Source organism: Salmo trutta, chromosome 20 (assembly GCF_901001165.1).
Source record: "Salmo trutta chromosome 20, fSalTru1.1, whole genome shotgun sequence".
NCBI lineage: Eukaryota > Metazoa > Chordata > Actinopteri > Salmoniformes > Salmonidae > Salmo > Salmo trutta.
The window spans coordinates 51,220,851-51,247,965 of record NC_042976.1 but is presented as its reverse complement, the minus strand read 5'-3'; the positions used below and the strand labels follow the sequence as shown (position 1 = coordinate 51,247,965).

General features: G+C 40.7%; 1 protein-coding gene across 3 annotated transcripts in view; it reads right to left on the bottom strand.

Moving 5' to 3' along the window:
* fgf14 (fibroblast growth factor 14) overlaps window positions 1-27,115 on the bottom strand; it is a 297,252-nt gene that overhangs the window by 78,035 nt on the left and 192,102 nt on the right. Inside the window, exon 1 of one of the 3 annotated variants that reach the window (XM_029703648.1) lies at window positions 20,141-20,791. The exons of the other annotated variants lie outside the window; for them this stretch is intronic. Within the exon in view, the coding sequence (XP_029559508.1) occupies window positions 20,141-20,333 (193 nt within the window). The 5' untranslated portion in view covers window positions 20,334-20,791. Of the gene's footprint in view, window positions 1-20,140; window positions 20,792-27,115 lie in introns of those variants that run through there. 3 annotated transcript variants of the gene reach the window in all.

Here is a 27,115-nt window from a genome sequence, read left to right as displayed (position 1 = left end):
TCCACCTGGCACAGCCAGAAGAGGACTGGCCACCCCTCAGAGCCTGGTTCCTCTCTAGGTTTCTTCCTGGGTTCCTGCCTTTACAGGGAGTTTTTCCTCGCCACTGTGCTTCCACATCTGCATTGCTTGCACTTAGTTTTTTTGGGCTGGGTCTCTGTATAAGCACTTTGTAGCATCTGTTGATGTAAAAAGGGCTTTATAAATACATTTGATTGATTGATTGATTGATTGACTGATTGATTGATTCATTCATTCATTCATTCATTGATTCATTGATCACACATGGGATAAAATTACGGAAATTTGATGTTACATTTTGATGGGTAGTGCAAGTGTATTGCCTAATGTGAAAACAGTGTAATGTACTGTAATTTACAATACTGTAGCATGTTACATTCAAAGGGCAATGCTATTGGATTAACTGGTTGTAAAAACAACTACATTGAGAAAATATCATGTTGTGGTTTGGTGATTAAAATAATGTTCTCAAGATATTTCACAATTTTTGGATCAATGGTTGTGTGGTGAACGATGTCTCCAAACAAAATGAATGCACAATAAAAGGTTTTGAATTTAAGACTTGGGCGTTACAAGTTTTACCAGTTTGGAGTTCTGAAAATTCACCACTTACTTGTGAAAATAGCACCAAAGCAATTGAAAAAAACTACTGACATCGCCCTCTCTCTCTGACTGAAGAGTATGGGACACTAACGCTGAGGCACCGTAGAGACCACATTAGGATTTTCAGATGTCATGAATTGATATCTACATTTATGAAGACTTCATAGGCCAGCACACGTAAAGGACATCGTGACGCTTGCTTAGTAAGTACCACTTCCTCCCAATTTGGCCCATACCTGGCGTGAACTTTGGACCTCTGCTTTGCTAGCACATGTGACTGCCCTCATGAAGCGTCTTAACAGTCAGCGCCACGCAAAAAGGTAGCTATTTGCTGGGGACACTTCAGGCTGATGTGGGGACACTTCAGGCTGACGAGTAAGTTTCACACATCCCCATGTGCCACACACACACACACACACACACACACACACACACACACACACACACACACACTTTCACATGGATTTTTTATGAGAGCACAATCCCCTTGAGTGAGAACAAGCAGGCAGACACACTAAGATGGCCTCCTCCAATCAATTAAAGACTTTGATCAGCAGCGTTTAAAACAATCTCAGAGAGTGAGATTGATTCCTCAGACAGTTCAGCAGAGGCCGATTTGTAATAATTAAAATGGAGACAGAGCTGAGAGCTCTCTGCGCTAGCACACAGTGTGCAGAGGCGTGTGTGTGTGTGCACAAGTGTGTGAGCATGTGTGTGTGTGCGTAATGGGGCGGCAGGTAGACTAGTGGTTAAGAGCATTGGGCCAGAACCTGAATGGTCGCCTTGAGCAAAGCACTTAACTGTAAGTCACTCTGGATAAGAGTGTCTGCTAAATGTGACCCGTTTCAGGAAACTAGGCGTATGTCACAGGTCACTACTTCACAGGAGAGCCCTTTGAACGTAATCTTTTTTTGCCAGAAACGACTTCTGCAATATGTGAACTTTCCTGTAACAAACTTGAATGCCATCTGTAAATATGAATAAAATTGTTAAGTTACGAGCCTAGTTGGTTTAGCCACAGAAAAAGGTGGCAACCTTCCCGCTAGCTATGATTGGCTGAGATAATGAGTGGGCTGGACATGCAGAGAGATGATTTCGGATTGGTCTGCCATATAGCACGCTTCTGTCTATTTGAGCTGGTTAATATGTGTAGGTAATCATGTCTAACGTGGTTTTTGAAAAAATATATTGCTTAGTAGAATTGCTCTTCACCTTCTGGAGGACCGAGTTTTGAAATCAGTGGAATTAGAGTATGATAGATAAGGAGATGGAGAAAACACCTGTCTCCGGATTACATCTTCAAACTAAGGGCAACCATGGCATCTGTGACAGGGAGAAGCAATGTTGTATAAGATAGTCTAGCTAGGTGCATTTTCATATATTACACGTTTCTAATTCATTTTCATTTCAAGCTAAAGTGCAATGTTAGCTAGCTAGCTAACATTAGCTGGCTGGCTCGCTAGCTAACGTTATGTGTATGATCGTATTATTCGTATCTCAGAGCCATTTGCTTAGCTAGTTATATCCTAATGTTAGCTAGCTAACATTGAACCTGGTTGGTTAGCTAGCTGCAGATTCATGCAGGGTAGTAATGTCATGAGTTGGGATTATGGTTCATTATTTAGCTAGCTAGCTAGCTACATGTCTTAACAACAGACTCCACTATGCAAGTAACCATTTTGGGTGCATTCGTAAATTCAGTCTGGCCATCTACTCCGATTTCTCTCGCCTCAGACTCTCGTCTGAGTGTGCCAGAGCACAGAATAACTGATGAATTTACAAACGCTCAACACCCGTTGAATTAGGCCGGTGTCAGTAAATGTCGGCAAAAAAGCATAATTAAATTGTTGCCAGCAGCACAGTTACAGTCACCAAAGTTCTGGATAACATGAAAACAGCCTAACCAGCTCTGCTAGGGCAAGTAAAATGGTCAGAGTGGGGTGTTCTCTCATTTGTGTCTGGAAATAGCTAGCAAGATAGCCAATGTTAGCCAGTTAGCTTGGGTGCTTGACTGCCGTTGTGAGGTCAGAATGCTCGGATCAACCCTACTCATCGGCCAGAGCGTTTAATGTGTGCTGAATTTACGAAAGGACAATCTGACAGCACAGTTGCAGTCACCAATGCTCTGGATAACATAAAAACAGTTAGCTAGTTAGCTTGGTTGCTTGACTGCTGTTGTTAGTACAGAACGCGCGGATCAACCCTTAAAGAGATGGGTGGGGCTAAAGCTTAAGAGGGTGTGAACGATGCTGAATGGGTGTAGACAAAACATTCAAAGGCAATTTTCTCAAAAGTGAGGTTTACAAGTTGATCAACTTTCAAAGCAGAATTACACAAATGCAGTGTATGAAATACCATTTTGTAGCTCTGTGTCTCTGCATTTATCCAATGTAAAAAACACTTTCTAATTTTGCTACATAAGACTGAATCAAGGCGATCGGTGACAAATGACTAAAATGTTTTACATTTAATGTCCTGGATTTTGTCTGCGTTTGCATTTATGTGTAAGGAGCAAGGATATACAGTGCCTTCAGAAAGTATTAAGACCCGTTGACTTTTTCCACATTTTGTTACGGTACAGCTTTACTCTAAAATTGATTAAATACATTTTTTCCTAATGAATCTACACACAATACCCCATAATGAAGAAGAGAAAACAGGTTTTTAGAAATATTTGCAATTGTATAAAATGTATAAAAAACAACAGAAATACCTTATTTACCTAAGTATTCAGACCCTTTGCTATGAGACTTGAAATTGAGCTCAGGTGCATCCTGTTTCGATTGATCATCCTTGAGATGTTTCTACAACTTGATTGGAGTTCACCTGTGGTAAATTCATTTGATTGGACATGATTTGGAAAGGCACACACATGTCTATATAAGGTCCCACAGTTGACAGTGCACGTCAGTGCAAAAACCAAGCCATGAGGTTGAAGGAATTGTCCGTAGAGCTCTGACACAGGATTGTGTCGAGGCACAGATCTGGGGAAGTGTACAAAAACTGTCTGCAGCATTGAAGGTCCGCAAGAACACAGTGGCTCCCATCATTCTTAAATGGAAGAAGTTTGGAACTACCAAGAATCTTCCTAGAGCTGGCCGCCCGGCCAGACCGAGCAATCGGGGAGAAAGCCTTGGTCAGGGAGGTGACCAAGAACCTGATGGTCACTCTGACAGAGCTCCAGAGTTCCTCTGTGGAGATGGGAGAACCTTCCAGAAGGACAACCATCTCTGCAGCACTCCACCAATCAGGCCTTTATGGTGGAGTGGCCAGACGGAAGCAACTCCTCAGTAAAAGGCACATGACATCCCACTTGGAGTTTGCCAAAAGACATCTAATGACTCTCAGACCATGAGAAATAAGATTCTCTGGTCTGATGAAACCAAGATTGAACTCTTTGGCCTGACTGCCAAGCGTCACGTCTGGAGGAAACCTGGCACCATCCCTACGGTGAAGCATGGTGGTGGCAGCATCATGTTGTGGGGATGTTTTTCAGCGGCAGGTACTGGGAGATTAGTCAGGATCAAGGGAAAGATGAATGAAGCAAAGTACAGAAAGATCCTTGATGAAAACCTGTTCCAGAGTACTCAGAAACTCAGACTAGGGCGAAGGTTCACCTTCCAACAGGACAACAATCCTAAGCACACAGCCAAGACAACATGGGAGTTTGGGACAAGTCTCTGAATGTCCTTGAGTGAACCAGACAGAGTCCGGACTTGAACCCGATTGGCCATCTCTGGAGAGACCTGAAAATAGCTGTGATGCAACGCTCCCATCCAACCTGAAAAAGCTTGAGAGGATCTGCAGAGAAGAATGGGAGAAACTCTGCAAATACAGGTCTGCCAAGCTTGTAGTGTCATACCCAAGAAGACGCAAGGCTGTAATTGCTGCCAAAGGTGCTTCAACAAAGTACTGAGTAAAGGGTCTGAATACTTGTAAATGTGATATTACAGTTTTTTTTTTTTTATAAACTTGAAAACATTTCTAAAAACCTGTTTTTGCTTTGTCATTATGGGGTATTGTGTGTAGATTGATGAGGGGAAAAAAACAATTTAATCAATTTTAGAATAAGGCTGTAACGTAACAGAATGTGGAGAAAGTCAACGGGTCTGAATACTTTCCAAAGGCACTGTATCCTGTAGCCCAGGGACTAATTTCCCCACTATTTCCAAAGTGACCCCAGTTTGATAAAAAGCCCAGAGAAAACCAGCAAATCTATAGCTGAAATGCAAATCAAGCAGCTACACTGAGAACAATGCAAAATAGGCTTAAATGGATAGTTCACCCAAATTACAAAATGACATATTGGTTCCCTTACCCTGTTAGGAGTCTATGGACAAGGTAAGACAATCCATGCTTTGTTTTTGTTTACCTGGCCACTTGTATTTTTGTAATTTGGGAAGTATCCCTTTAAATGCCTTACTAAATGTAAGATAGAAGCCACAGGCATTCTTTCTCATCATGGCAGAATTGGAGCATTTTAGTCCTTCTGTATGAGTGGAGCTGAAGTAATCTACTCCTATCTATTATGCAAGCCTTCGTATGTGCTCAGACTGAATATTCAATACATTATTCACGATTGCCAATTGATGGCAGAAATTCATATACGCTGCTACATGTGTGGCCTTGAAATGTTAAGTTAACCCTTTATACTTGTGGGAATTGGCCTATATGGATAGGACTACATTGAAATGTTTCTTACAGAAGAAATATGAAAAGCATACACATAGGCATGGTAGCAATTGAAAGGGAACTGTTCAGAGACTATGGGGAAATTATTAAACCGAAGTTGAGGACACAACAGTTCAGCTGACACAAAACTGAATCCAAACATTACACTGTTGATTTTATGTGCATTTTACATTTACTGTACTTTTTGCCTCATTTGTTGATAACAAAATCTGAAAATACTCTGGATACATTCAGTAAAATGATAGTAATATTCCTGGAAAGGGTGGGGTGGGTGCAAGATGGGGTAGGTGCTACAGGGTTTGAGTGAGAGGACTAATTTGTGTCTCCAAGTGGCCACCCACCTCTCCAAAGTAACTCAAAGAAGATTATTCAACTATAAGGTGCTTTTTTTTAGCTCTCCGAGCTGTGCTGTAGAGGAACTACAGCAAGCAGACTTGTAGTTGTTTTGTTTGGAACACAACCCAGCATCCCCGTCATCACACAACTACTGTTTTTGTTTACGCAATTCAAAACCGTAATCTGGGTCAGATGGGCATCATTTGAAAGCTTGTTCTATTTCCAACATGACTAGCTAAGTTATAAATTACGATCTTACAGTTCTAGGCTTTTCACAGGGCAACAGATTGTAATTTTGGTGTGCATACAAAGGAGTTATGCGTGCACTCAGGTGAGTGTTTCACAGTGAATTTTCTTCACAATAAACCAACATAGGCTCATTCGGTTCAGAAAAACCCAGGGTATGACATCATGTCATCTTGTAACTGTACATCAAGCATAGTCTTCATGAACGTTGACACTGTATATGACATGAGTTTTATGATTTGGAAATGTGAAGTTTACATTTGGACTCACAGGTGTTTGGCTTTCTTTAATGACATCGAAGCGGTATTTATTATAATCCTCAACTTCTCATCTTTCAAAATACATAGAGTCCTTGTAATTTACAGCATTTCCCTCACTCAGACAACAAATATTTTGCTAAAGTTGCTCATTTAGCATGAAGAACGGGGGCAACTTCTTGTTGCGTGTGGTGCTCAAATTCAGAACATCTGTCAGTGACAACCCATTCAGTGCTGTGAAACCCAGGCCTGCCATTTATAACATGTTAAAAGAGGTTAAGGTACAGCCACTGCATTCCAATTTAGAGACTTAACAATGCCCAGATGTGTCATTTTCAACCCATATACAAGGCTACTCTCACATATTTTTTTAACCCTTATTTTACCAGGTAAGTTGACTGAGAACACATTCTCATTTACAGCAACAACACAAGGAATAGTTACAGCAGAGAGGAATGAGCCAATTGGAAGCTGGGGATGATGGTATTTAGCCAAGACACAATGATTATGGCCGATTACATTGCACTCCATGAGGAGACTCCGTGGCAGGCTGACCACCTGTTACGCGAGCTTGAGAGGATCTGCAGAGAAGAATGGGAGAAACTCTGCAAATACAGGTCTGCCAAGCTTGTAGTGTCACACCCAAGAAGACTCAAGGCTGTAATTGCTGCCAAAGGTGCTTCAACAAAGGTCTGAGTAAAGGGTCTGAATACTTGTAAATGTGATATTACAGATTTTTTTTTATTTATAAACTTGAAAACATTTCTAAAAACCTGTTTTTGCTTTGTCATTATGGGGTATTGTGTGTAGATTGATGAGGGGAAAAAACAATTTAATCAATTTTAGAATAAGGCTGTAACGTAACAAAATGTGGAGAAAGTCAACGGGTCTGAATACTTTCCAAAGGCACTGTATCCTGTAGCCCAGGGACTAATTTCCCCACTATTTCCAAAGTGACCCCAGTTTGATAAAAAGCCCAGAGAAAACCAGCAAATCTATAGCTGAAATGCAAATCCAGCAGCTACACTGAGAACAATGCAAAATAGGCTTAAATGGATAGTTCACCCAAATTACAAAATGACATATTGGTTCCCTTACCCTGTTAGGAGTCTATGGACAAGGTAAGACAATCCATGCTTTGTTTTTGTTTACCTGGCCACTTGTATTTTTGTAATTTGGGAAGTATCCCTTTAAATGCCTTACTAAATGTAAGATAGAAGCCACAGGCATTCTTTCTCATCATGGCAGAATTGGAGCATTTTAGTCCTTCTGTATGAGTGGAGCTGAAGTAATCTACTCCTATCTATTATGCAAGCCTTCGTATGTCCTCAGACTGAATATTCAATACATTATTCACGATTGCCAATTGATGGCAGACATTCATATACGCTGCTACATGTGTGGCCTTGAAATGTTAAGTTAACCCTTTATACTTGTGGGAATTGGCCTATATGGATAGGACTACATTAAAATGTTTCTTACAGAAGAAATATGAAAAGCATACACATAGGTATGGTAGCAATTGAAAGGGAACTGTTCAGAGACTATGGGGAAATTAATAAACCGAAGTTGAGGACACAACAGTTCAGCTGACACAAAACTGAATCCAAACATTACACTGTTGATTTTATGTGCATTTTACATTTACTGTACTTTTTGCCTCATTTGTTGATAACAAAATCTGAAAATACTCTGGATACATTCAGTAAAATGATAGGAATATTCCTGGAAATGGTGGGGTGGGTGCAAGATGGGGTAGGTGCTACAGGGTTTGAGTGAGAGGACTAATTTGTGTCTCCAAGTGGCCACCCACCTCTCCAAAGTAACTCAAAGAAGATTATTCAACTATAAGGTGCTTTTTTTTAGCTCTCCTAGCTGTGCTGTAGAGGAACTACAGCAAGCAGACTTGTAGTTGTTTTGTTTGGAACACAACCCAGCATCCCCGTCATCACACAACTACTGTTTTTGTTTACGCAATTCAAAACCGTAATCTGGGTCAGATGGGCATCATTTGAAAGCTTGTTCTATTTCCAACATGACTAGCTAAGTTATAAATTACAATCTTACAGTTCTAGGCTTTTCACAGGGCAACAGATTGTAATTTTGGTGTGCATAGAAAGGAGTTATGCGTGCACTCGGGTGAGTGTTTCACAGTGAATTTTCTTCACAATAAACCAACGTAGGCTCATTCGGTTCAGAAAAACCCAGGGTATGACATCATGTCATCTTGTAACTGTACATCTAGCATAGTCTTCATGAACGTTGACACTGTATATTACATGAGTTTTATGATTTGGAAATGTGAAGTGCACATTTGGACTCACAGGTGTTTGGCTTGCTTTAATGACATCGAAGCGGTATTGATAATAATCCTCAACTTCTCATCTTTCAAAATACATAGAGTCCTCGTAATTTACAGCATTTCCCTCACTCAGACAACAAATATTTTGCTAAAGTTGCTCAATTAGCATGAGGGCAATTTCTTGTTGCACTTAAATTCAGAACATCTGTCAGTCAAAACCCATTCAGTGCTGTGAAACCCAGGCCTGCCATTTATAACATGTTAAGGTACAGCCAATGCATTCCAATTTAGACACTTAACAATGCCCAGATCTGTCATTTTCAACTCATATGCAAGGCTACTGGCCTCTCTCACATATTTTTTTAACCCTTATTTTACCAGGTAAGTTGACTGAGAACACATTCTCATTTACAGCAACAACCCAAGGAATAGTTACAGCAGAGAGGAATGAGCCAATTGGAAGCTGGCGATGACGGTATTTAGCCAATACACAATGGTTAACACCCCTACTCTTACAATAAGTTCCATGGGATCTTTGGTGACCACAGAGAGTAAGGACACCTGTTTAATGTCCCATCTGGAAGACAGCAATGGGATCTTTTTTTTAGATTAGAGGAAAGAGTGCCTCCTACTGGCCCTCCAACACCACTTCCAGCAGAATCTGGTCTCCCATCCAGAAACAACCCTACTTAGCTTCAGTGGCAAGCCAGCAGTGGGATGCAAGATGGTATGCTACATGTACAGAACAAGCAAAGCTGTGGGTGTTACTAGGGCACCACTATTGAGAATAAGGCGTATTCTCAGACTTACGATACGTAAGGCTTTCAGTCGCTGAATAGAAAGGGGGTTGGATATACTGTACTGAGAAAATCCCTGGGTGCTTTTTCAAAACCGCATCCTGAGCAGTTGAAGGTGTATTCCTCTTTCTCACTTGAGCTCGCTCTCTTTCTCTCCTTAAAGGTAATTATCTCAATAGAGTCAGACATGGTGGTTTTGCAAATGAAGAGCCGGGCAGGGTACCCTTCACAACTAACAGTTGATATAGCTGCAGTGGTTTTGCAGCTGTAGGGGTATCCCTCTTTCTCCATACACAACAAACACACATCAAATCCTTCCTTCTGCCTTGTAGAAATGTTGTTTTATGCAATAGGTGTATCCCTCCCTTGCCCGCTCTCTCAAAACCTTCACACACATCAAAAAGATTACAACCCTTTCTCTCGAGCTGAAATTGTGTTTTTTTTTTCCGTTTTTTTTTTTTTTTAACAATAGGGGTACTCCTGGGATAAATGGAACAATCACTGTATACTTGATGTTGTTTTTTCTTCTTTCTCTCTCCTTTCTCTTCTTCTTTTCTCTCACTCACTCTCTCTCTTTCTCTCTGTCAGGAAAGGTAACTGTCAAGACAGTGGAGACACATGCTCAGCTGCATGCACAGACACACACAGCAGTTGCACACCTCACCGCCAGCCCAACCCTGATTGACACACTTTGGATGTTTCTGGAATATTTTAGGGGCTTTCCAGCCCCCATCGGAAAAGCCCTCTCCGTCTCTTTCTCCTCCATGTTGTCATGGAAGATAGCAGGAAGCATATGAAAAGCTAGTCTGGTCACAGATCTGTTTGTGTTATCATGTTTAGCATGACAAGTAGTTGAGATGATATCACCAACAGATCTGGGACCTGCAGGCCAATAAAAAAGCTGCTTTCAGTTTTACTGTTAATCTGAGGGTTTATGTCAACATTCATATTCTGATACGGACATTACTAAACAATATGGAACGATCTCACTTCTGTCTCAATTTTTTTTAAATCTAGCATCAATTCAAGTGATGTAAATGGTAGACTGTTTGTCATTCATCCAGGGAAAGAACATGTATCCGTTGTTTCAATACAAAGATGAGTGAGCAGCCCTGTCGTGGCTTTACATTACAGTACAGGGTGTTCTGTGATTGTTTTGCATTCAGACATTTCCCATACAATCAAAATAACTAGTGCCTCCACTGTGGTTTAATATGACATTTGTGTGTGAAACCCTTCAAGAATAAATATGTTCCATTGGAAAAGGTAATCATGTTGATGACGGATTTTCCTGGAAAAAAACCCTGCCAGGAATACAATGATAGCTAACATAGAGAGTGAATGTCAACCCGGTGGTCCACTTCTGTTTTGCCTATTCACCCTCTGAATGGCACATACACACAATCCATGTCTCAATTCTCTCAAGACTTTGGATTTAACAACTGACTTCAATAAGGGGTCATAGCTTTCAGCTGGATTTACCTGATCAGTCTATGTCATGGAAAGAGCAGGGTTCCTTAATGTTTTGTATACTCAGTGTATATATTTAGTAGAACATGGGTTTGGATACAATCTATGAAAACCCTTTGAACCATAGAACTAATCCAATCATCTACGGCGGCAGGTGGCCTAGCAGTTAAGGGCGTTGGGCCAGTAACTGAAAAGTTGCTGGTTTGAATCCTGAGCTGATGAAAAATATGTTGATGTGCCCTTAAGCAAGGCACATCAAAGTCACTCTTGATATGCCCTTCTAAGTCACTCTTGATATGATGGAAATACAATGTATTATCCAGGTATCACTGGCATGGCATTGAAATAGGTCATCACATTTTTTTGATTGGATTTCCCATTGTGGCAATAAACAACCAACGTATTTGTAGATTTGGTGACAACACAGACAAAAATCATTCTTGTCCACCTCTAAAGGAACATCTACACCTGCAATCTCATTAATTTAGGGAGAAACTCTCTCACAGGACACATTCCAATAGTATACTATAGATAGATAGAGTATAATGTTTTATGGAATCGTAATCAGACACTATTTGAAATCACATCATCAGCCAGATCCAATCATGATTGAATCACACAGAAGTGTCTTTTGAACGTCTACACTAGAGGTCGACCGATTAATCGGCATGGCCGATTAATTAGAGCCGATTTCATGTTTTCATAACAATTGGTAATTGGCATTTTTGAACGCCGATTACATTGCATTCCATGAGGAGACTCCGTGGCAGGCTGACCACCTGTTACGCGAGTGCAGCAAGGAGCCAAGGAAAGTTGCTAGATAGCATTAAACTTATCTTATAAAAAACAATCAATCTTAACATTATCACTAGTTAACTACACATGCTTGATGATATTACTAGTTTAACTAGCTTGTCCTGATTTGCATATAATCAATGCGGTGCCTGTTAATTTATCATTGAATCACAGCCTACTTCGCTAAACGGGTGATGATTTAACAAGCGCATTCATGAAAAAAGCACTGTCGGTGCACCAATGTGCCTAACCACAAACATCAATGTCCTTCTTAAAATCAATGCAGAAGTATATATTTTTTTAAACCTGCATATTTAGTTAAAATAAATTTGTTAGCAGGCAATATTAACTAGGGAAATTGTGTCACTTCTCTTGCGTTCCAGTGCAAGCAGAGTCAGGGTATATGCAGCAGTTTGGGCCGCCTGGCTCATTGCGAACTATGTGAAGACCATTTCTTCCTAACAAAGACCGTAATTAATTTGCCAGAATTTTACATAATTATGACATAACATTGAAGTTTGTGCAATATTTAGACTTAGGGTTGTCACCCGTTCGATAAAATACGTAACGGTTCCGTATTTCACTGAAAGAATAAACGTTTTGTTTTTGAAATTATAGTTTCCGGATTTTACCATATTAATGACCTATGGCTCGTATTTCTGTGTGTTTATCATATTATAATTAAGTCTATGATTTGATATTTGATAGAGCAGTCTGACTGAGCGGTGGTAGGCAGCAGCAGGCTCGTTAGCATTCATTCAAACAGCAGCTCTTAGCAATGCTGGGATGCACAGCGCTGTTTATGACTTCAAGCCTATCAACGCCCGAGATTAGGCTGGCAATACTAAAGTGCCTATAAGAGCATCCAATAGTCAAAGGTATATGAAATACAAATGGTATAGAGAGAAATAGTCCTATAATTCCTATAATAACTACAACCTAAAACTTCTTAACTGGAATATTATAGACTCATGTTAAAAGGAACCACCAGCTTTCATATGTTCTCATGTTATGAGCAAGGAACTTAAACGTTAGATTTTTTACATGGCACATACTGCACTTTTACTTTCTTCTCCAACACTGTGTTTTTGCATTATTTAAACCAAATTGAACATGTTTCATTATTTATTTGAGACTAAATAGATTTGTATTTATGTATTATATTAAGTTAAAATAAAAGTGTTCATTCAGTATTGTTGTAATTGTCATTATTACAAATATATATATATACATATATATACATATATATATATATAAAAATTGGCCGATTCATCGGTACCTGCTTTTTTGGTCCTCAAATAATCGGTATCGGTGTTTAAAAATCGACCTCTAGTCTACACCTGGCCAAAGATGTTCAATCTTAGGGCAAAACTCTCTCATAGGACACATTCTAATAGTATACTGTAGATAGAGTCCAATAATTTATGGAATTGTAATCAAATCAAATCACATCAAATACTTTAGCAGGTCTTGATTGAGCTTTTCTGGAGCAATGGAACCAATAGAGTAGCAAAAGTGCAAACCCTGCCCATCTGGCACTCCAGGCAGGCTAAAGAAAATGCAAAAAGTATTTTAATGATTTTTAATAGTATTTCAACCGAGATCTGCTTGTTACAGATTCCCACAGGTATTGTCAATGTGATATGCATTCTATTATATATTATCAATCCATCTTAATGTTGTGAGAAGAAACATTTAAACGAGGCTACATATATCACATTTTGTCTGGATTCTGAAGTTATTATCCAATACAACAAATAAATGTGTTAGCATATGTGTGCTGTCCAATATTGCTCTGAATATGTATGGGGCACATTCAGCAGGTTCAAAAGGAAACAGGCTCAGTATTTCCATAGACTAAAAATAATGCATTTTCCCCTGAAAAACTCACAATCAGCAGTTAGTTGACATGCTCATACTGATCCTGTTGTCACAGCTTTGAATGATAGGTGAGTAGATGTATACATTGCATAACAATTAGCCAGCATTTTATTACATTTTTTCCTTTTAAGATTTAAGTATTTTAACTGTTTTAACCTTTTCACACGTGAGTGCCATATATCTCACGTTGATAGTTTTATGCACGTGATGTCAGAATACACTCACTGTTCCAAAATGTGACCCGATTCAGGAAACTAGGCGTATGTCGCAAGTCAAGACTTCACAGGAGAGCTGTTTGAACATAAAAAATATATTTTTTATCAACATGCGGTTTTTGGCAGAAATGCCTTCTCGAACATGTGAACTTTCCTGTGCCTTAATATTAAACTTGTATGCCATCTGTAAATACGAATAAAATTCTTAAATTACGAGCCTAGTTGGTTTAGCCACAGAAAAAGTGAGCAACCTTCCCGCTAGCCATGATTGGCTGAGCAAATGAGTGGGCTGGAAGGGCCGAGAGATGAATTTGGATTTGGTCTACCATATAGCACGCGTCTGTATATTGGAGCTTGTATGTTTAGATAATTGTGAAGAACGCAGCTTTTCTTTTTAATGTAAAACTGCATAAACCTAATGTCAACTTAAAGTGTACTGTTAGCTAGCTAACATTAGCTGGCTGGCTCGCTATCTAACGTTTTGTGTATGCTCTACACTTTCTGGAGGTCCGAGTTTTGAAATCAGTGGAATTCGGGTATGATAGCTAAGGAGATGGAGAAAGCACCAGTCTGGATTACATCGTCAAAATAAGGCAACCATGTATGGCATCAGACAGGAGACGCATCCAACCGTGATGTATACTGGTAAAATGTTTAGATATTACACGTTTCTAATTTTGACAGAAAGTGGTTTAATTTCAAGTGTACTGTTAGCTAGCTAACGTTAGCTGGCTGGGTTGCTAGCTAACGTTAAGTGTATGATCTTATTCTTCGTATCTCAGACACATTTGCTTGACTAGTTATAGCCATAGAACCTGGTTGGTTAGCTACCTGCAGATTCATGCAGGGTAGTAACGTCATAAGTTGTGATTATGGTCCATTATTTAGCTAGCTAGATAGCTACATGTCTTAACAAAAGACTCCACTCTAATTTTGACAAAGTATTTTCATTTCAAGTTAAAGTGTACTGTTAGCTAGCTAGCTAACGTTAGTTGGCTGGCTCGCTAACTAACGTTACGTCATGCATTGGGATTCATTGTTTACCTAGCTAGCTATTTAGTTACATAGTTACAAAAGACTCTTGTCTTATTGTGCCAGAGCGCATAATAACTAATACTATTTGAACGCTCAACACCCGTTGAATATATCCGGTGTCAGTAAATGTCGACAACAAAGCGTAATTCAATTCCTGCCAGCTGAACAGTTAGTCACCAGCACTCTGGATAACATGAAAAAAGCCTAACCAGCTCTGCTAGGGCAAGTAAAACAGTCACAGTGGGGTGTTCTCTCATTATGTGTCTGGAAGTAGTTAGCCAATGTTAGCCAGTTAGCTTGGGTGCTTGACTGTAGTTGTGAGGTCACAGCTCTCGGAACAACCCTACTTATTGGCCAGAGTGCCCAGTGTGCTCTCTGAACGTGAAACCACAGTGAGCTGTTCTCTCTCTCTTAGGTGTCTGGAAGTAGCTGGCAAGATAGTACAGAACGGTTGGATCAACCCTTAAAGAGATGGGTGGGGCTAAGGCTTAAGAGGGTGTGAACAATGCTGAATGGGTGTAGACAAAGAAGGGCTCTCCAATAGTAGTACCAAAACATTGAAAGACGGTTTTCTCAAAAGTGAGTTTCAAGTTGATCAACTTTCAAAGCAGAATGACTTTCCCATTGTTTCCTCAAATGCAGTGAATGATATACCATTTTGTAGCTCTGAGTCTCTACTTGTATCCAATGTAAAAAACAGAAATCCAAACGTTGCTACATAAGACCGAATCCAGGTTGTGAGTCACAAATGTGATTGTTATGCAACAGGACAGTTAATACGCGCTGCCTGCTAATTATCTGTAGACTATGCTTCAACTTGTCAATTTCAAGTTATTTTCTAACAAGTGGTATTTTTTAACAACAGTTTGATTAGAGGGTTGTTCCGCCTCCTCATTAATTCACATAGAAGTAGCCCATTTCAGTGTTGCGGCCAATTTATGTTTGAAGCTTTACTGAGCTGGACATACTTCCCTCTTCGAGGAGAGGCTTCCCTGTGGCTCAGTTGGTAGAGCATGGTGTTTGCAACGCCAGCATGGTGTGTGAAACGCCAGGGTTGAGGGTTCAATTCCCACAGGGGGCCCGTACAAAAAAAAAAAAAAAAGAAATGAAATGTATGCATTCACTACTGTAAGTTGCTCTGGATAAGAGCATCTGCTAAATGACGTAAAATGATATCCCTTCCCCCGCACATCATGTATGCAGACATATGCACAGTCTTGCACGAACTGACACATTTTCTTGCTGGTGCTCGCATTGTCGCATTGATGTTTTCCTTACAAATAATAACTTGTGTGCGTTCCTATCAAAGTAAGTGCCTTATTTTCTGTATATCGTGTTGTCATTTCTACTGTAGCATATGTATGTATGGAGCATAATGTATTTACAGTTTTATTCACATGTTTTCAAGTACTGGTGACAAATAATGAATTCCGATTATTGCATAGATTGTAATTGACAACTATGATGTGTGTAAAATACTTTTTTGAAGGTTGTACTGATTATAATGAGATAATGCTAAGCTATTTGCTAGCTATGTGTGGCACCATGTTTGTTGACATTATACAATGCATTCTGGATGTCACGTAAATGTCTGTCAGACCAAAGATGTAATAATGAGGTGAAGGAATGGTTCACTCATCTTTCGAGTAAACTTCCAGAAATGAATGAAGGGAAGTGAATTATCGTAGATGACACACCCCCTTCAACATGCATACTGAAAACAGACCAAACTCATCTTGTCTTCTCTTATTATTTTCGGTTGACACAAAAGAAAACTAATATGGCAGCACGCACAAACTACCCATCATCAGATTACTTCAGATTTCTAGAAAGTGTATTTCGATCAATGTTGAGCTCACCCGTGATGTGATGAATTATAAATAGTAATTGCTATTGGCTAATTCATATTATGGTTTCTGTCAGCCGAGAGTTCTCTAAATATGACCGCTTGTGTTGTGTCAATCTTTCCTCAGTTAGCGCTAGGACTATTGTAGCCTACATTTCACGGTTTGGATGATTGTGTATGCTGTCGCTACTTCTGTGCATGTCTGAATATTGCATCCCAAAATAAACTGGTCACATACAGGACATAACTTTGTAAGGACTGTGTTTGTGCAAAATGTTTCTGTGAAAAACCAGTGAGGCTATCTCAAATGCTGACTGTTGTGTCAATCAAAACTGGACGTTCTTAATAAGCGTTCTAATCACACCGGTTTTAGTGTATGCTGCAGAGACCACTGTAGAATGATCTCACCTGTTTGTTGGTGCGTGTGAAAATGTTACATTTTTAAACTGTTTTAGGTGGCCTAAGTTGATGGAGATTCACCAGGTAAGGTGATGGAGACTTGTTGGAGATAGTTCACTTCTATCTGCAATATTCTGCCCATTTCACCTCACTGATAGTGTATACACCCATGTTGCTCACATCTGGTCCAGGGGGATACATGACATTCAGTATGTACATGTGGAAGAGGGACTTACTACTACTAAGATACCCCAGAAATGCATTAAGAGGACATAAATATATTGTCTTTCAGATGCAGACATGGAAGCTGTTGTTCAGTTGTTTTTTGCCAAACAAAATTTAGTAGAATCATAAGAAATTCAGATTAAGGACATTACCATAAAAATATTATAAAATGGTGAATTTTCAAACGCTTTTACAAAAAAGGACTACAGCTATACAATCAGTATGTGTGTTGTGGGCAATGCATGAATCCAAGACACATTCGTGTTCACTAGAGCTTGCAATGAAACGTCCAGGTAGTCCCTCTCTGTTTTAGTCCAATTTCTTCCATTTGGTGCCTAATGAACACCACCCAGCACTATGCTCCATCCAGCGGTGTCAACTGCGCCACAGAAAAGAAAAGGCTGGTCTCCTCAATGGAAAACCCACACAGTCTCAGAAAAACGAATCATCTAGGAAAAAGCTCTCCCCTGGAAGCCCTATTTCCAGTGTATCCTCAGCTGTGGAAGCCCTGATAAAAAAGACAACTGCATTGTCCGCTCGCGTTATAGAGCCGCGTGTGATTGGTGGAGCATTCAGCTTTATTTTGCTGGAAATGTCCTTCCAGAGAGGCCGGTATTGAATTAAGCACACCAAACAAGCCATTACTCTTCCTTTAGCCTGTGTGTGTTTGTTTCTGTACATGTGTGTGTGTGAGAGAGAGAGCACTAGAGTGGGCAGCATTTCCTAGCAGCCCCCTGTGAGCTCTGAATGCTGTGGTGGTGGATGAAATCACTCGCTAAAGATTGTCCCCAACAACTCTCATGCGAGTGGGAAATTAATGAGATATCTTCCCACTGGGCCAGTAATCACAAATAACGACTATGATGAAGATGAGTGACAACCAAGGTTGCATCCCAAATAGCACCCTTTCTAATGCCAAAAAATTGACAGGGCCCATAAGTAGTGCACAACATAGGGAACAGGGTACCATTTGGGACGTGGCCCAAATGTTTGCCATGTGGTCTGACTACAACTCTATCACTCAGCAACTAGAACAAATCATACATTTCTGACTAGCTTTCTCCACCACTACATGTAATTCTTATAATGCATTGTCTTACGGCAGAGGACCTGTTTTAGAAAGGCCAAATGCAATGCATCGCTTGCCAATACTTATCAGGGCAATGTCACTGTCACACGTGCACACATGAACACACACCCAAGCAAGCAAATACATACACACACATGCACACACACAAACAGACAGAGGGACCCTGAGTTGGCAGGTGTGTTGTTGTCAAGGCGTTGTAGGAGTAATTTGTCACGCTGGATAAGCCTGGCATCAGTGTCTTTGACTCTGGAATTTATTAGCGACAGATTGCCCCCGTAGACACCAGTGGCAGGTACCAAGATACACAGCTACGCCACATACCCAAGCCCACAGCGCCTATTATGGTTTTATTAGGCCCCGGCTTCTCTGTTGGCATGGTCTAGCATCAAGTCCCTTCTGCAACTGCTGGGATCTCTGTCCACAAGCCAGAAGAACTGGGTTATTGGACAGTGCAGTGGGCATCCAGACAGACAGGGACTAGGAATGGAAATATGCTGTCTAGCTGGCGAAATACAGCACTGTTAAGCCTGTGTATTGTATGGGTTTTTGGCTTTTGGATCGGAGGATATAAATGAAAGGCAGTGGCCCACAGGTTCAATACAGTTATGTGAGGAAAGATTATGTTTGAAAGGCGTAGCCTCTTATCAGGGAACTATTAACCTTTTAGGTCTCATGGCAATTAATTGTATCTGTTGTTCATTCTGGGGATGTGTAAGGCTTTGTTATATGCACAATGCAGTTCATCAGTCCAGCAGTGTGCATGTAGGAGCTTCGAAGCGGACAGGCCAATTCAAGCAAGACGTGGTGACAGCTCCGTTTTAAAGAACGGATCATCAACTAGATTCAGCCACAGGACGATTTTTTTATTGAGCGGATGGTCGGGGGGGTGGAACATACTGACAAATCATTTGTAAATTGCAAATTGACCACAAGAAGCCCAAAGAGATATAATATTTCAAGCCTTGCTTACATTTGTATACGATCACGTCTCTCTATTATGCTTGGGAATACTTCGGAACAGATTTTCAAAATGAAAATTTCCTGGTGTTTTTACAGTCTTTTATGTCCAACAATGTTTTGTTTTTTTTTCAGCTCAGACATTTGGCCCATGGGCCACCAGTTGGGGAACCCTGATCTAAAGCATCACGCACAGCTCGTCTGTTGTCTGTCATCTACCTGAGATTGCATGTAGGCTAAATCAGGGTTAGATTTGTTTTTTCTCTCCTCTCCTTCCTGCCTGTGAGGGACCAACAAACAGACCGCTACAGTCAACCATAAGAACCATGGGATTGGCCGCCACACGCTATAGCAGGGATCATCAACTTCAGCCGCAGGACGGGGCTAGAACATAATTACAAATCATTTGTAGACTGCAAATTGACCGCAAGAAGCCCAAACAGATCTAATATTTGACTAAAACAATCATTTCAAACCTTGCTTTGATTTGTATACAATCACATATATCTCTCTATTATGCTTGGGAACACTTCAGAACAGATTTACAAAATTAAAATCACTTATAGTGGATTTCCTGGTGTTTTTACAGTCTTTTATGTCCAACAATTAAGAATTTAAGTATATATATGTTTTGCTTAGAAAACTTGGGGGGTCAAGTAAAATCCCCTGCAGGCCAAGTCCCACACAGGACGCCAGTTGGGGAACCCTGGGCTATAGCCTACCACATGTGTTTTCCCCCTTCATTAAACATTTACGGATGATGGGATAGTCAGTGCAAATATGATACTGTAATGGTTTATCTCGTGAGTTTAGTGAATGAATTATATTAAACCAATGTTAATGGTTTGCCTACTTCCCAATGAGGGGTTACCCAAATGAATTATGTGAATAAAAAGGTTGACGTTACAGCACAATGCGTTACCCACATAAGTCACAAAAGACACCTCACAAACACGGGACACACAACTTCTCACACCTTGTCTCCGTAGTCTCCTCTTCTTCAGGCCGAAGATACGCACTTTGGAGAAGATGTCGACCAGGTTGCCATTGCAGAGCCCCTTGTTCTTACTGGGGCTCTTCCTCCGCCTGTTTGGGGGTGGTCGGTCTACATGCTGCTCCCGTGCCTCCCTCTTCTTCCGGATCAGACCGCTGGCAATAGCGGCTGCCATGGCTCAATGTCTCACTGCTGCTCAGGTCCGGTCCGCACTCCGTCCGCACACGGAGCACAGACCACATAAACAACCTCCTCTAGTCGCTCGCAGCACGGTCACAGTCCCATATTGGCGGCTAGACGGTCCGTGGTGTTGAATCAGGAATATTTAAATAGTAGTCTACTTTTTGATAACTGCCTTTAGTGTACAGACACTACATTTTAGTGCTTATGAAACATTGCGTTATCATTAATTGTACGGTTCGTGAGAATCATGAAACTGTTGTCATAAAATTATTTCATTCCATATTTTCATCAGGAGTCTAGTTGGTGAAATTGCTTGGCAAAAACTCACCCCAAACGAGATTGCTTAACAGTCATATCTGCGTATTGATTTTCGATGTATTGGGTGACATTTTCACTTCCATCCCCTGCTAAATGTCCAGTGTGTGTTGTAGCCTCCCCTTCCCACACTCCTGTCTCTTCTTCTCCTTTTGTCTTCCTTCCCTCCTCTCGTCCTGGAGACCGGTGCAGGATTCAGAACTCAGCACGCTGGACAGCGGTGGCCACGCTGTGTTGAGTGTGTGTGTGTGTGTGTGTGCGCGCGTGTTCCGCCAGCCGTCCAAACAAACAAACAAAAGCGCTTTTCTGGGTGATTATCGCCGTCGGACGACGGGCACTCACTCGCCAGGGTACAGCATAGCATAACACGACGTTTACGCAGAAATATTAGCCAAGTTGACCATTCAATACGCAACACTGCTCCTGAAATGGCCATTCATCTTGGAGAGTCAAATGTTAGCCAATACATGTCAGTAAGATAAATACGACATCAAAGTAATACGTAAATATCAAACGTGGCTATATCTAGGCCTATTGAATAGCAATATAGCTATTCAATAGGTAGCTATACCTATCCGACCGCATGGCTGCATGATGCGTTTTCACGTCTTCTCTTTGTACAGTCCATTTCCCTTCACATCTGAGCTGTCATTGTAGATTGGTATTGTGGTCAAAGAGAAACAAACACAACATGGGCGATTGTACACCGATTGGAGAGAGAGAAAAAAAATGTAGGCTAACCTAAGCTTAACCGGGTCCTGTGCGGATGACGTCTGGACGGTGTGACAACTGCATACAAATAGATAAACTTACGCTGCCGGATGCGGAGGAGACAATACGGCTGTCGGGAATGTCATATTAAACCCACCGTTCGTTGGAGAGACAGCAATCAGGTGCGTAATCGAAAAGACCGGATAGGAGACCCCGCATGGAAACACATAGGCTATCTATAGGCACCATTGCACAAGCACACCTTTCCCGCGCAAAAGCGCATTTTGGCATCAATCCCGCGCTGTAAGAAAAACGATGAAGGGTGACTCTTGTTTCCGTCTATAGATCTACCCATCTTCCACATCAACAAGTCTTAACCACTCACCCTCTCCTTTGCACTCGCCTCGGAGAGGAAAGAGGAGAATACCCTCCCTCCCTCCCTCTCTTTCGACCTGTCGAGCACAAGTCCCTCACTTCAGGCGTTGCTATGAGCCGGTAGTGAGATTTGAGACATAAAAGGGGTCTTCAGCTGTGCAATAACTGACGCCCCGCTCCGAACATGCTCGCAACTAAACTGCAATGGGCATTTCATAGGCGCGTTACAAATATGGCTGAAAATACATCTATTTGTATATGTTTTAATGTGTATGGGACCGTCCACCATTGCATGTATCCGTGTAGGCATTTATTGCCCGGTAGCCTACGCATGACCCTGGTCAGGCAGCCTATTGGAAAAGCGTAAACGGTACATCAAAATGTAGGCTATTGAACTCCTCGCTAATCAAATGAAATAAAAGTGTGTGCTTCAAGTGCTTAAGCAGAAGGAATAGCTTAACTGCAAAAACATAGGGCGGCAGGTAGGCTAGCGGTTAAGAGCGTTGGGCCATTAACCCAAAAGGTTCAAATCCCCGAGTTGACTAGTTGAAAAATCGTCGATATGTCCTTGAGCAAGCCACTTAATAACCCTACAAATCGCTCATGTAAGTCACTCTGGATAAGAGCGTCCGCTAAATGACTAAAATGTCAATAAAATCTGCAACTCGAGTAGGCTAACATGCATGATAAAGGAATGATCACTATCGCCATTTCATCTCACAATAATATCGCTCCGTCTATCTCTCAATCACTTTCGGGCTCATTCATTTCAGCGCTTCATTCCTTTGCCCAACACACACACACACACACACACACACACACACACACACACACACACACACACACACACTGGGCACACACTGGTTGAATCAACGTTGTTTCCACGTCATGTCAATGAAGTTACGTTGAACCAACGTGGAATAGACTTCTGTGCCCAGTTTGAGGACGTACAGTGCTCATTTATGGATAACTCGTTGAGCAAACCATAGGCTACACAAAAAACATTGACATATTCAGGAGAGACACTTCAGAAACTTCAACATATGCTGGATTGGTGGTTCCAATGCTACAAAACAACACCATAAATCATTCGATATTTCTCTGTTAGATGGATATCATTTCCAGAGACAACATTCACAGATAGAAATTAAAACGCAAGAGAGCCATCTGCCGTTTGTCGCCGCAATTAATGAAAGAAGTGGGAACATTTGGGGACAGTGGCATCACCGGGCTCTAGGCTACACTCTCTTTCCACACACGATCGAGCATCCACTTGTTGATGTCAAGGCATACGGGGCCGAGATGCATTGCCAAATGGCCGGGCCAGGGCTGGATTCGTATGCATACCCTTTCTCTTTCACGTTGCACCTGGAAGCTAGGGAGCCGGTCAGAGAAATTATTCAGCGATATGAATGGTTTTTTTAATCACTGCGTCATTTTAGGGCCTACTAATGAATGTTTTAGCCATGGGGTAGATATTCTGGATGATTAAAGAGGGAGGGGGCATGCCGCATGCAATCCCTATTTATATTCAGAGGGAAAACCATCTAACCTTTTTAAATCAAATGTACAGCGGGGTTCTAAATTATTGACACCCATGATAAAGATCCACAATAATGAGTGTATAAAATAAATAATTCAAATACTGAGCTATATTGTATTCTCCCAAAAATTGGGAAATTATATTATTTTATACGAATACAATTGGTCAAAGAAAGATATTTTTTTCTCAAAAAGGTAGGGGTCAAAATTATTGACACCCTAAAGATTCTTCTAAATAAAGTAGGCCTATTCAAAAGTTTAGTATTTGGTCCCATATTCCTTGCACACAATGACTTATTCCACATTTTGTTGCAGTACAGCCTGAATTCAAAATTGATTAAATATATTTTTTTGTCTCTCACCCATCTACACACAATACCCCAAATTGATTGAAAATGAAATACAGAAATATCTAATTTACATAGGTATTCACTCCCACATAGCCGCTGGATGTAGGGGTGCGGAGGGTGCTGCAGCACCCCCTGAAAAATCAGAATTAAAAAAACAATGTTAATATATACAACAACAAAAACAATTGAAAAATAAAAATGTAAAAGTATGGGCATTTACTAGTCCTTTATTTGTGGACCGACATAACCCTCTGTAGTGTGGCAATGTTTTTATGTTTTCATTTATTTAAGTCAAAACTGTAACTAGGCCACTCAGGAACATTCAATGTCATCTTGGTAAGCAACTCCAGTGTATATTTGGCCATGTGTCTAGGTTATTGTCCTGCTGAAAGGTGAATTAATTTCCAAGTATCTGGTGGAAAGCAGACTTACGCAGGTTTTCCTCTAGGATTTTGCCTGGGCTTAGCTCCATATCGTTTTTTTTTCCTGAAAAGCTCCCAAGTCCTTAACAATTACAAGCATACCCATAACATGATGTAGCCACCCCTATGCTTGAAAATATGGAGTGGTACTCAGTAATGTGTTGTTTTGGATTTGCCCCAAACATAACACTTTGTATTCAGGACAACATTTAATTGGTTTGCCACATTTTTTGCAGTATTACTTTTGTGCCTTGTTGCAAACAAGATGCATGTTTTGGAATAGTTTCTTTCTAAAACATGCATCCTTATTCTGTACAGGCTTCCTTCTTTTCACTCTGTCAATTAGGTTAGTATTGTGGCGTCACAGCCATTAAACTCAGTAACTGTTTAAAGTCACCATTGGCCTCATGTTGAAATCCCTGAGCATTTTCCTTCCTCTCCGGCAACTGAGTTAGGAAGGACACCTGTATCTTTGCAGTGACTGGGTGTATAGGCCAGTGACATGAAGTCTCAATTTAATCCATTTTCAATTCAAGCTGTAACACAAAACCAAACAAGTCAAGGGGTGCAAATACATTCTGAAGGCACTGTACATCAAGCCTGTTACTCTACAAACTTGTTTGATGCATTTACAGTTTGTTTTGGTTGTGTTTCAGATTATTTTGTGCCCAATAGAAATTAATGGTATATTATGTATGAATGGGAAACATATTGTTTGTGACTCCAAAGTGATTCCAAAATGAAACAATATATTATTTACCATTCATTTCTATTGGGCACAAAACTATCTGAAACACAACCGAAACAAACTGCAAATGCATCCTACAAGTTTGTAGAGTCACAAGCTTGATGTAGTCATTGCGTGCTAGGAATATGGGACTAAACTTTTGACTACTTTATTTATAAGAATATTTCCTGGTGTCAATAGTTTGGACCCCTACCTTTTTGAGGAAAACAATACCCATGTGACCGGTCTATACGTGTGGGGTGCCTGTCTTCACACGTAAATGCTCCGCGGATAGATTGCGCTCAGATGCCACCGCAGAGACATGCACAGTTGGAGACAATGCAGTTTATGTTGCAGCCAGCAGCGGACACTGTCAGCCCAACAATGACTCTACACGTAGGTACAGACACAGTACACCACCGGCACAGTGCAGTAGCAGGGAGATATGGACAGAGACTGTATGACATGATAGTCTGGCTATAATGTATTACATGCACTGTAAATCAATGCAATTTGGTCAAATGTTTACTAGAACATGACAGGACTATGTTTTCCATATGTGGAGACAGTCTTTCAAAAATGTTCTTGCACAACGAATGAATTGCTATTTCTGTATGAGGCTGCATCTAAATTGTTGTCTTTACCCACTGCCATCATTACATGGCAACATGAACAGATAAATGATCCAATTGCAAATCATATTTGCTGCATTGTTATTTCCCACAGTCAATACATGGACATAATTTCAAATCAGCGTACAGCCATATCCCCGAAGCGAGGAGAATTACATGACAAAACAATATATATCCAGCTGCTTGCTGAGAGGAACACATTACTTATGAGAGATTACAGTAGGATGTTCAATGAGCTACAAAACGTACCCATAAAAACTATTGCTACAGCATAGAAATGTTACAATGAGCATGATGCTGCAGTATGTTGTGTCCTCATCTGCAACCTGCACAGCATGCAGCCAATGCTTTACTGCTCAGTCTCGAGCAGGGCTGAAGCATACGGAGAGTATATGGGGGACGCAGGCTGGATTAGACTACTGCTTTACCAGCAATACGCCTCTGGGGGAGTAGTGCTGAGAGATCAGTGCTTTTTGAGGTTGATTTGATTATAAAAAAATATTCACGGCTTTCGATGTCGGTTTCTATTCTTTGGGTTGAATGTTGTATCAGAATAAAACAATGAATACAAGTCCCGTGATGGTAGTGTCTGCCCATTTCTGCTTATCACTTATTAACCATCATTTATTCACCTTACTTTAATACAATATTTTAGTTGTTGTGTATATTACATTTGTTTTATTTGATGACTACTATTTCATTCCAAGTCATCTCATCTCTATAGAGCTGCTACATATGCTGTCTGACAAAATCACTATTTTGTAGTTCTTCAAAATGAATAAGGCATACTTCGATGACTGCTGAATACCAACTGTCAATCACTTCGATCATGTATTTTCAGGTAGAGATACGTCGCGAAGCAACAGCTGTGCTCTACACTGAGCATACAAAACATTAAGAACACCTGCTCTTTCCATTACATAAATTGACCAGGTGAATCCAGGTGTAAGCTATGATCCCTTATTGACGTCACTTGTTAAATCCACTTCAATCAGTGTAGATGAAGGGGAGGAGACAGGTTAAAGAAGGATTTTAAAGCCTTTAGACAATTTAGACAAGGATTGTGTATGTGTGCCATTCAGAGGGTGAATGGGTAAGACAAAAGTTTTAAATGCCTTTGAACGGGGTATGATAGTAGGTGACAGGTCACCGGTTTGCTTCCAGAACTGCAACGCTGCTGGGTTTTTCACACTCAACAGTTTCCCGTGTGTATCAAGAATGGTTCACCACCCAAAGGACATCCAGCCAACATGGCACAACTGTGAGAAGTATTGGAGTCAACATGGGCCAGCATCCCTGTGGAATGCTTTTGATACCTTATAGAGTCCATGCCCCAACAAATTGAGTCTACTCAGTGTATATCCCCTCACGATCACACATTCTTCTGACTCTTCCATAGCAGGCATAAAATAAACAGAGACTAGACAAGTAGCTGCGCAATGGATTATGGTCATTGTAGCTAGTTACCACATTTTATGCACTAAACTATGTAGAACATTGGCCTGTTGGAAACTGCAACTCTCTACTACATCACACAGTTCAGGCTGGATCTGATTTAGAGAAACTGTGCAATGTGTGTATTAAGCTCTCAGAAAAACCCAAAACGAAATGGATTTCAAATGATTGAACCGACGTAAGTCAATAAGTTGTTTAAAAAACGGAAAATAACCAATATTTTAGTTAATCATTAAGCACTACTT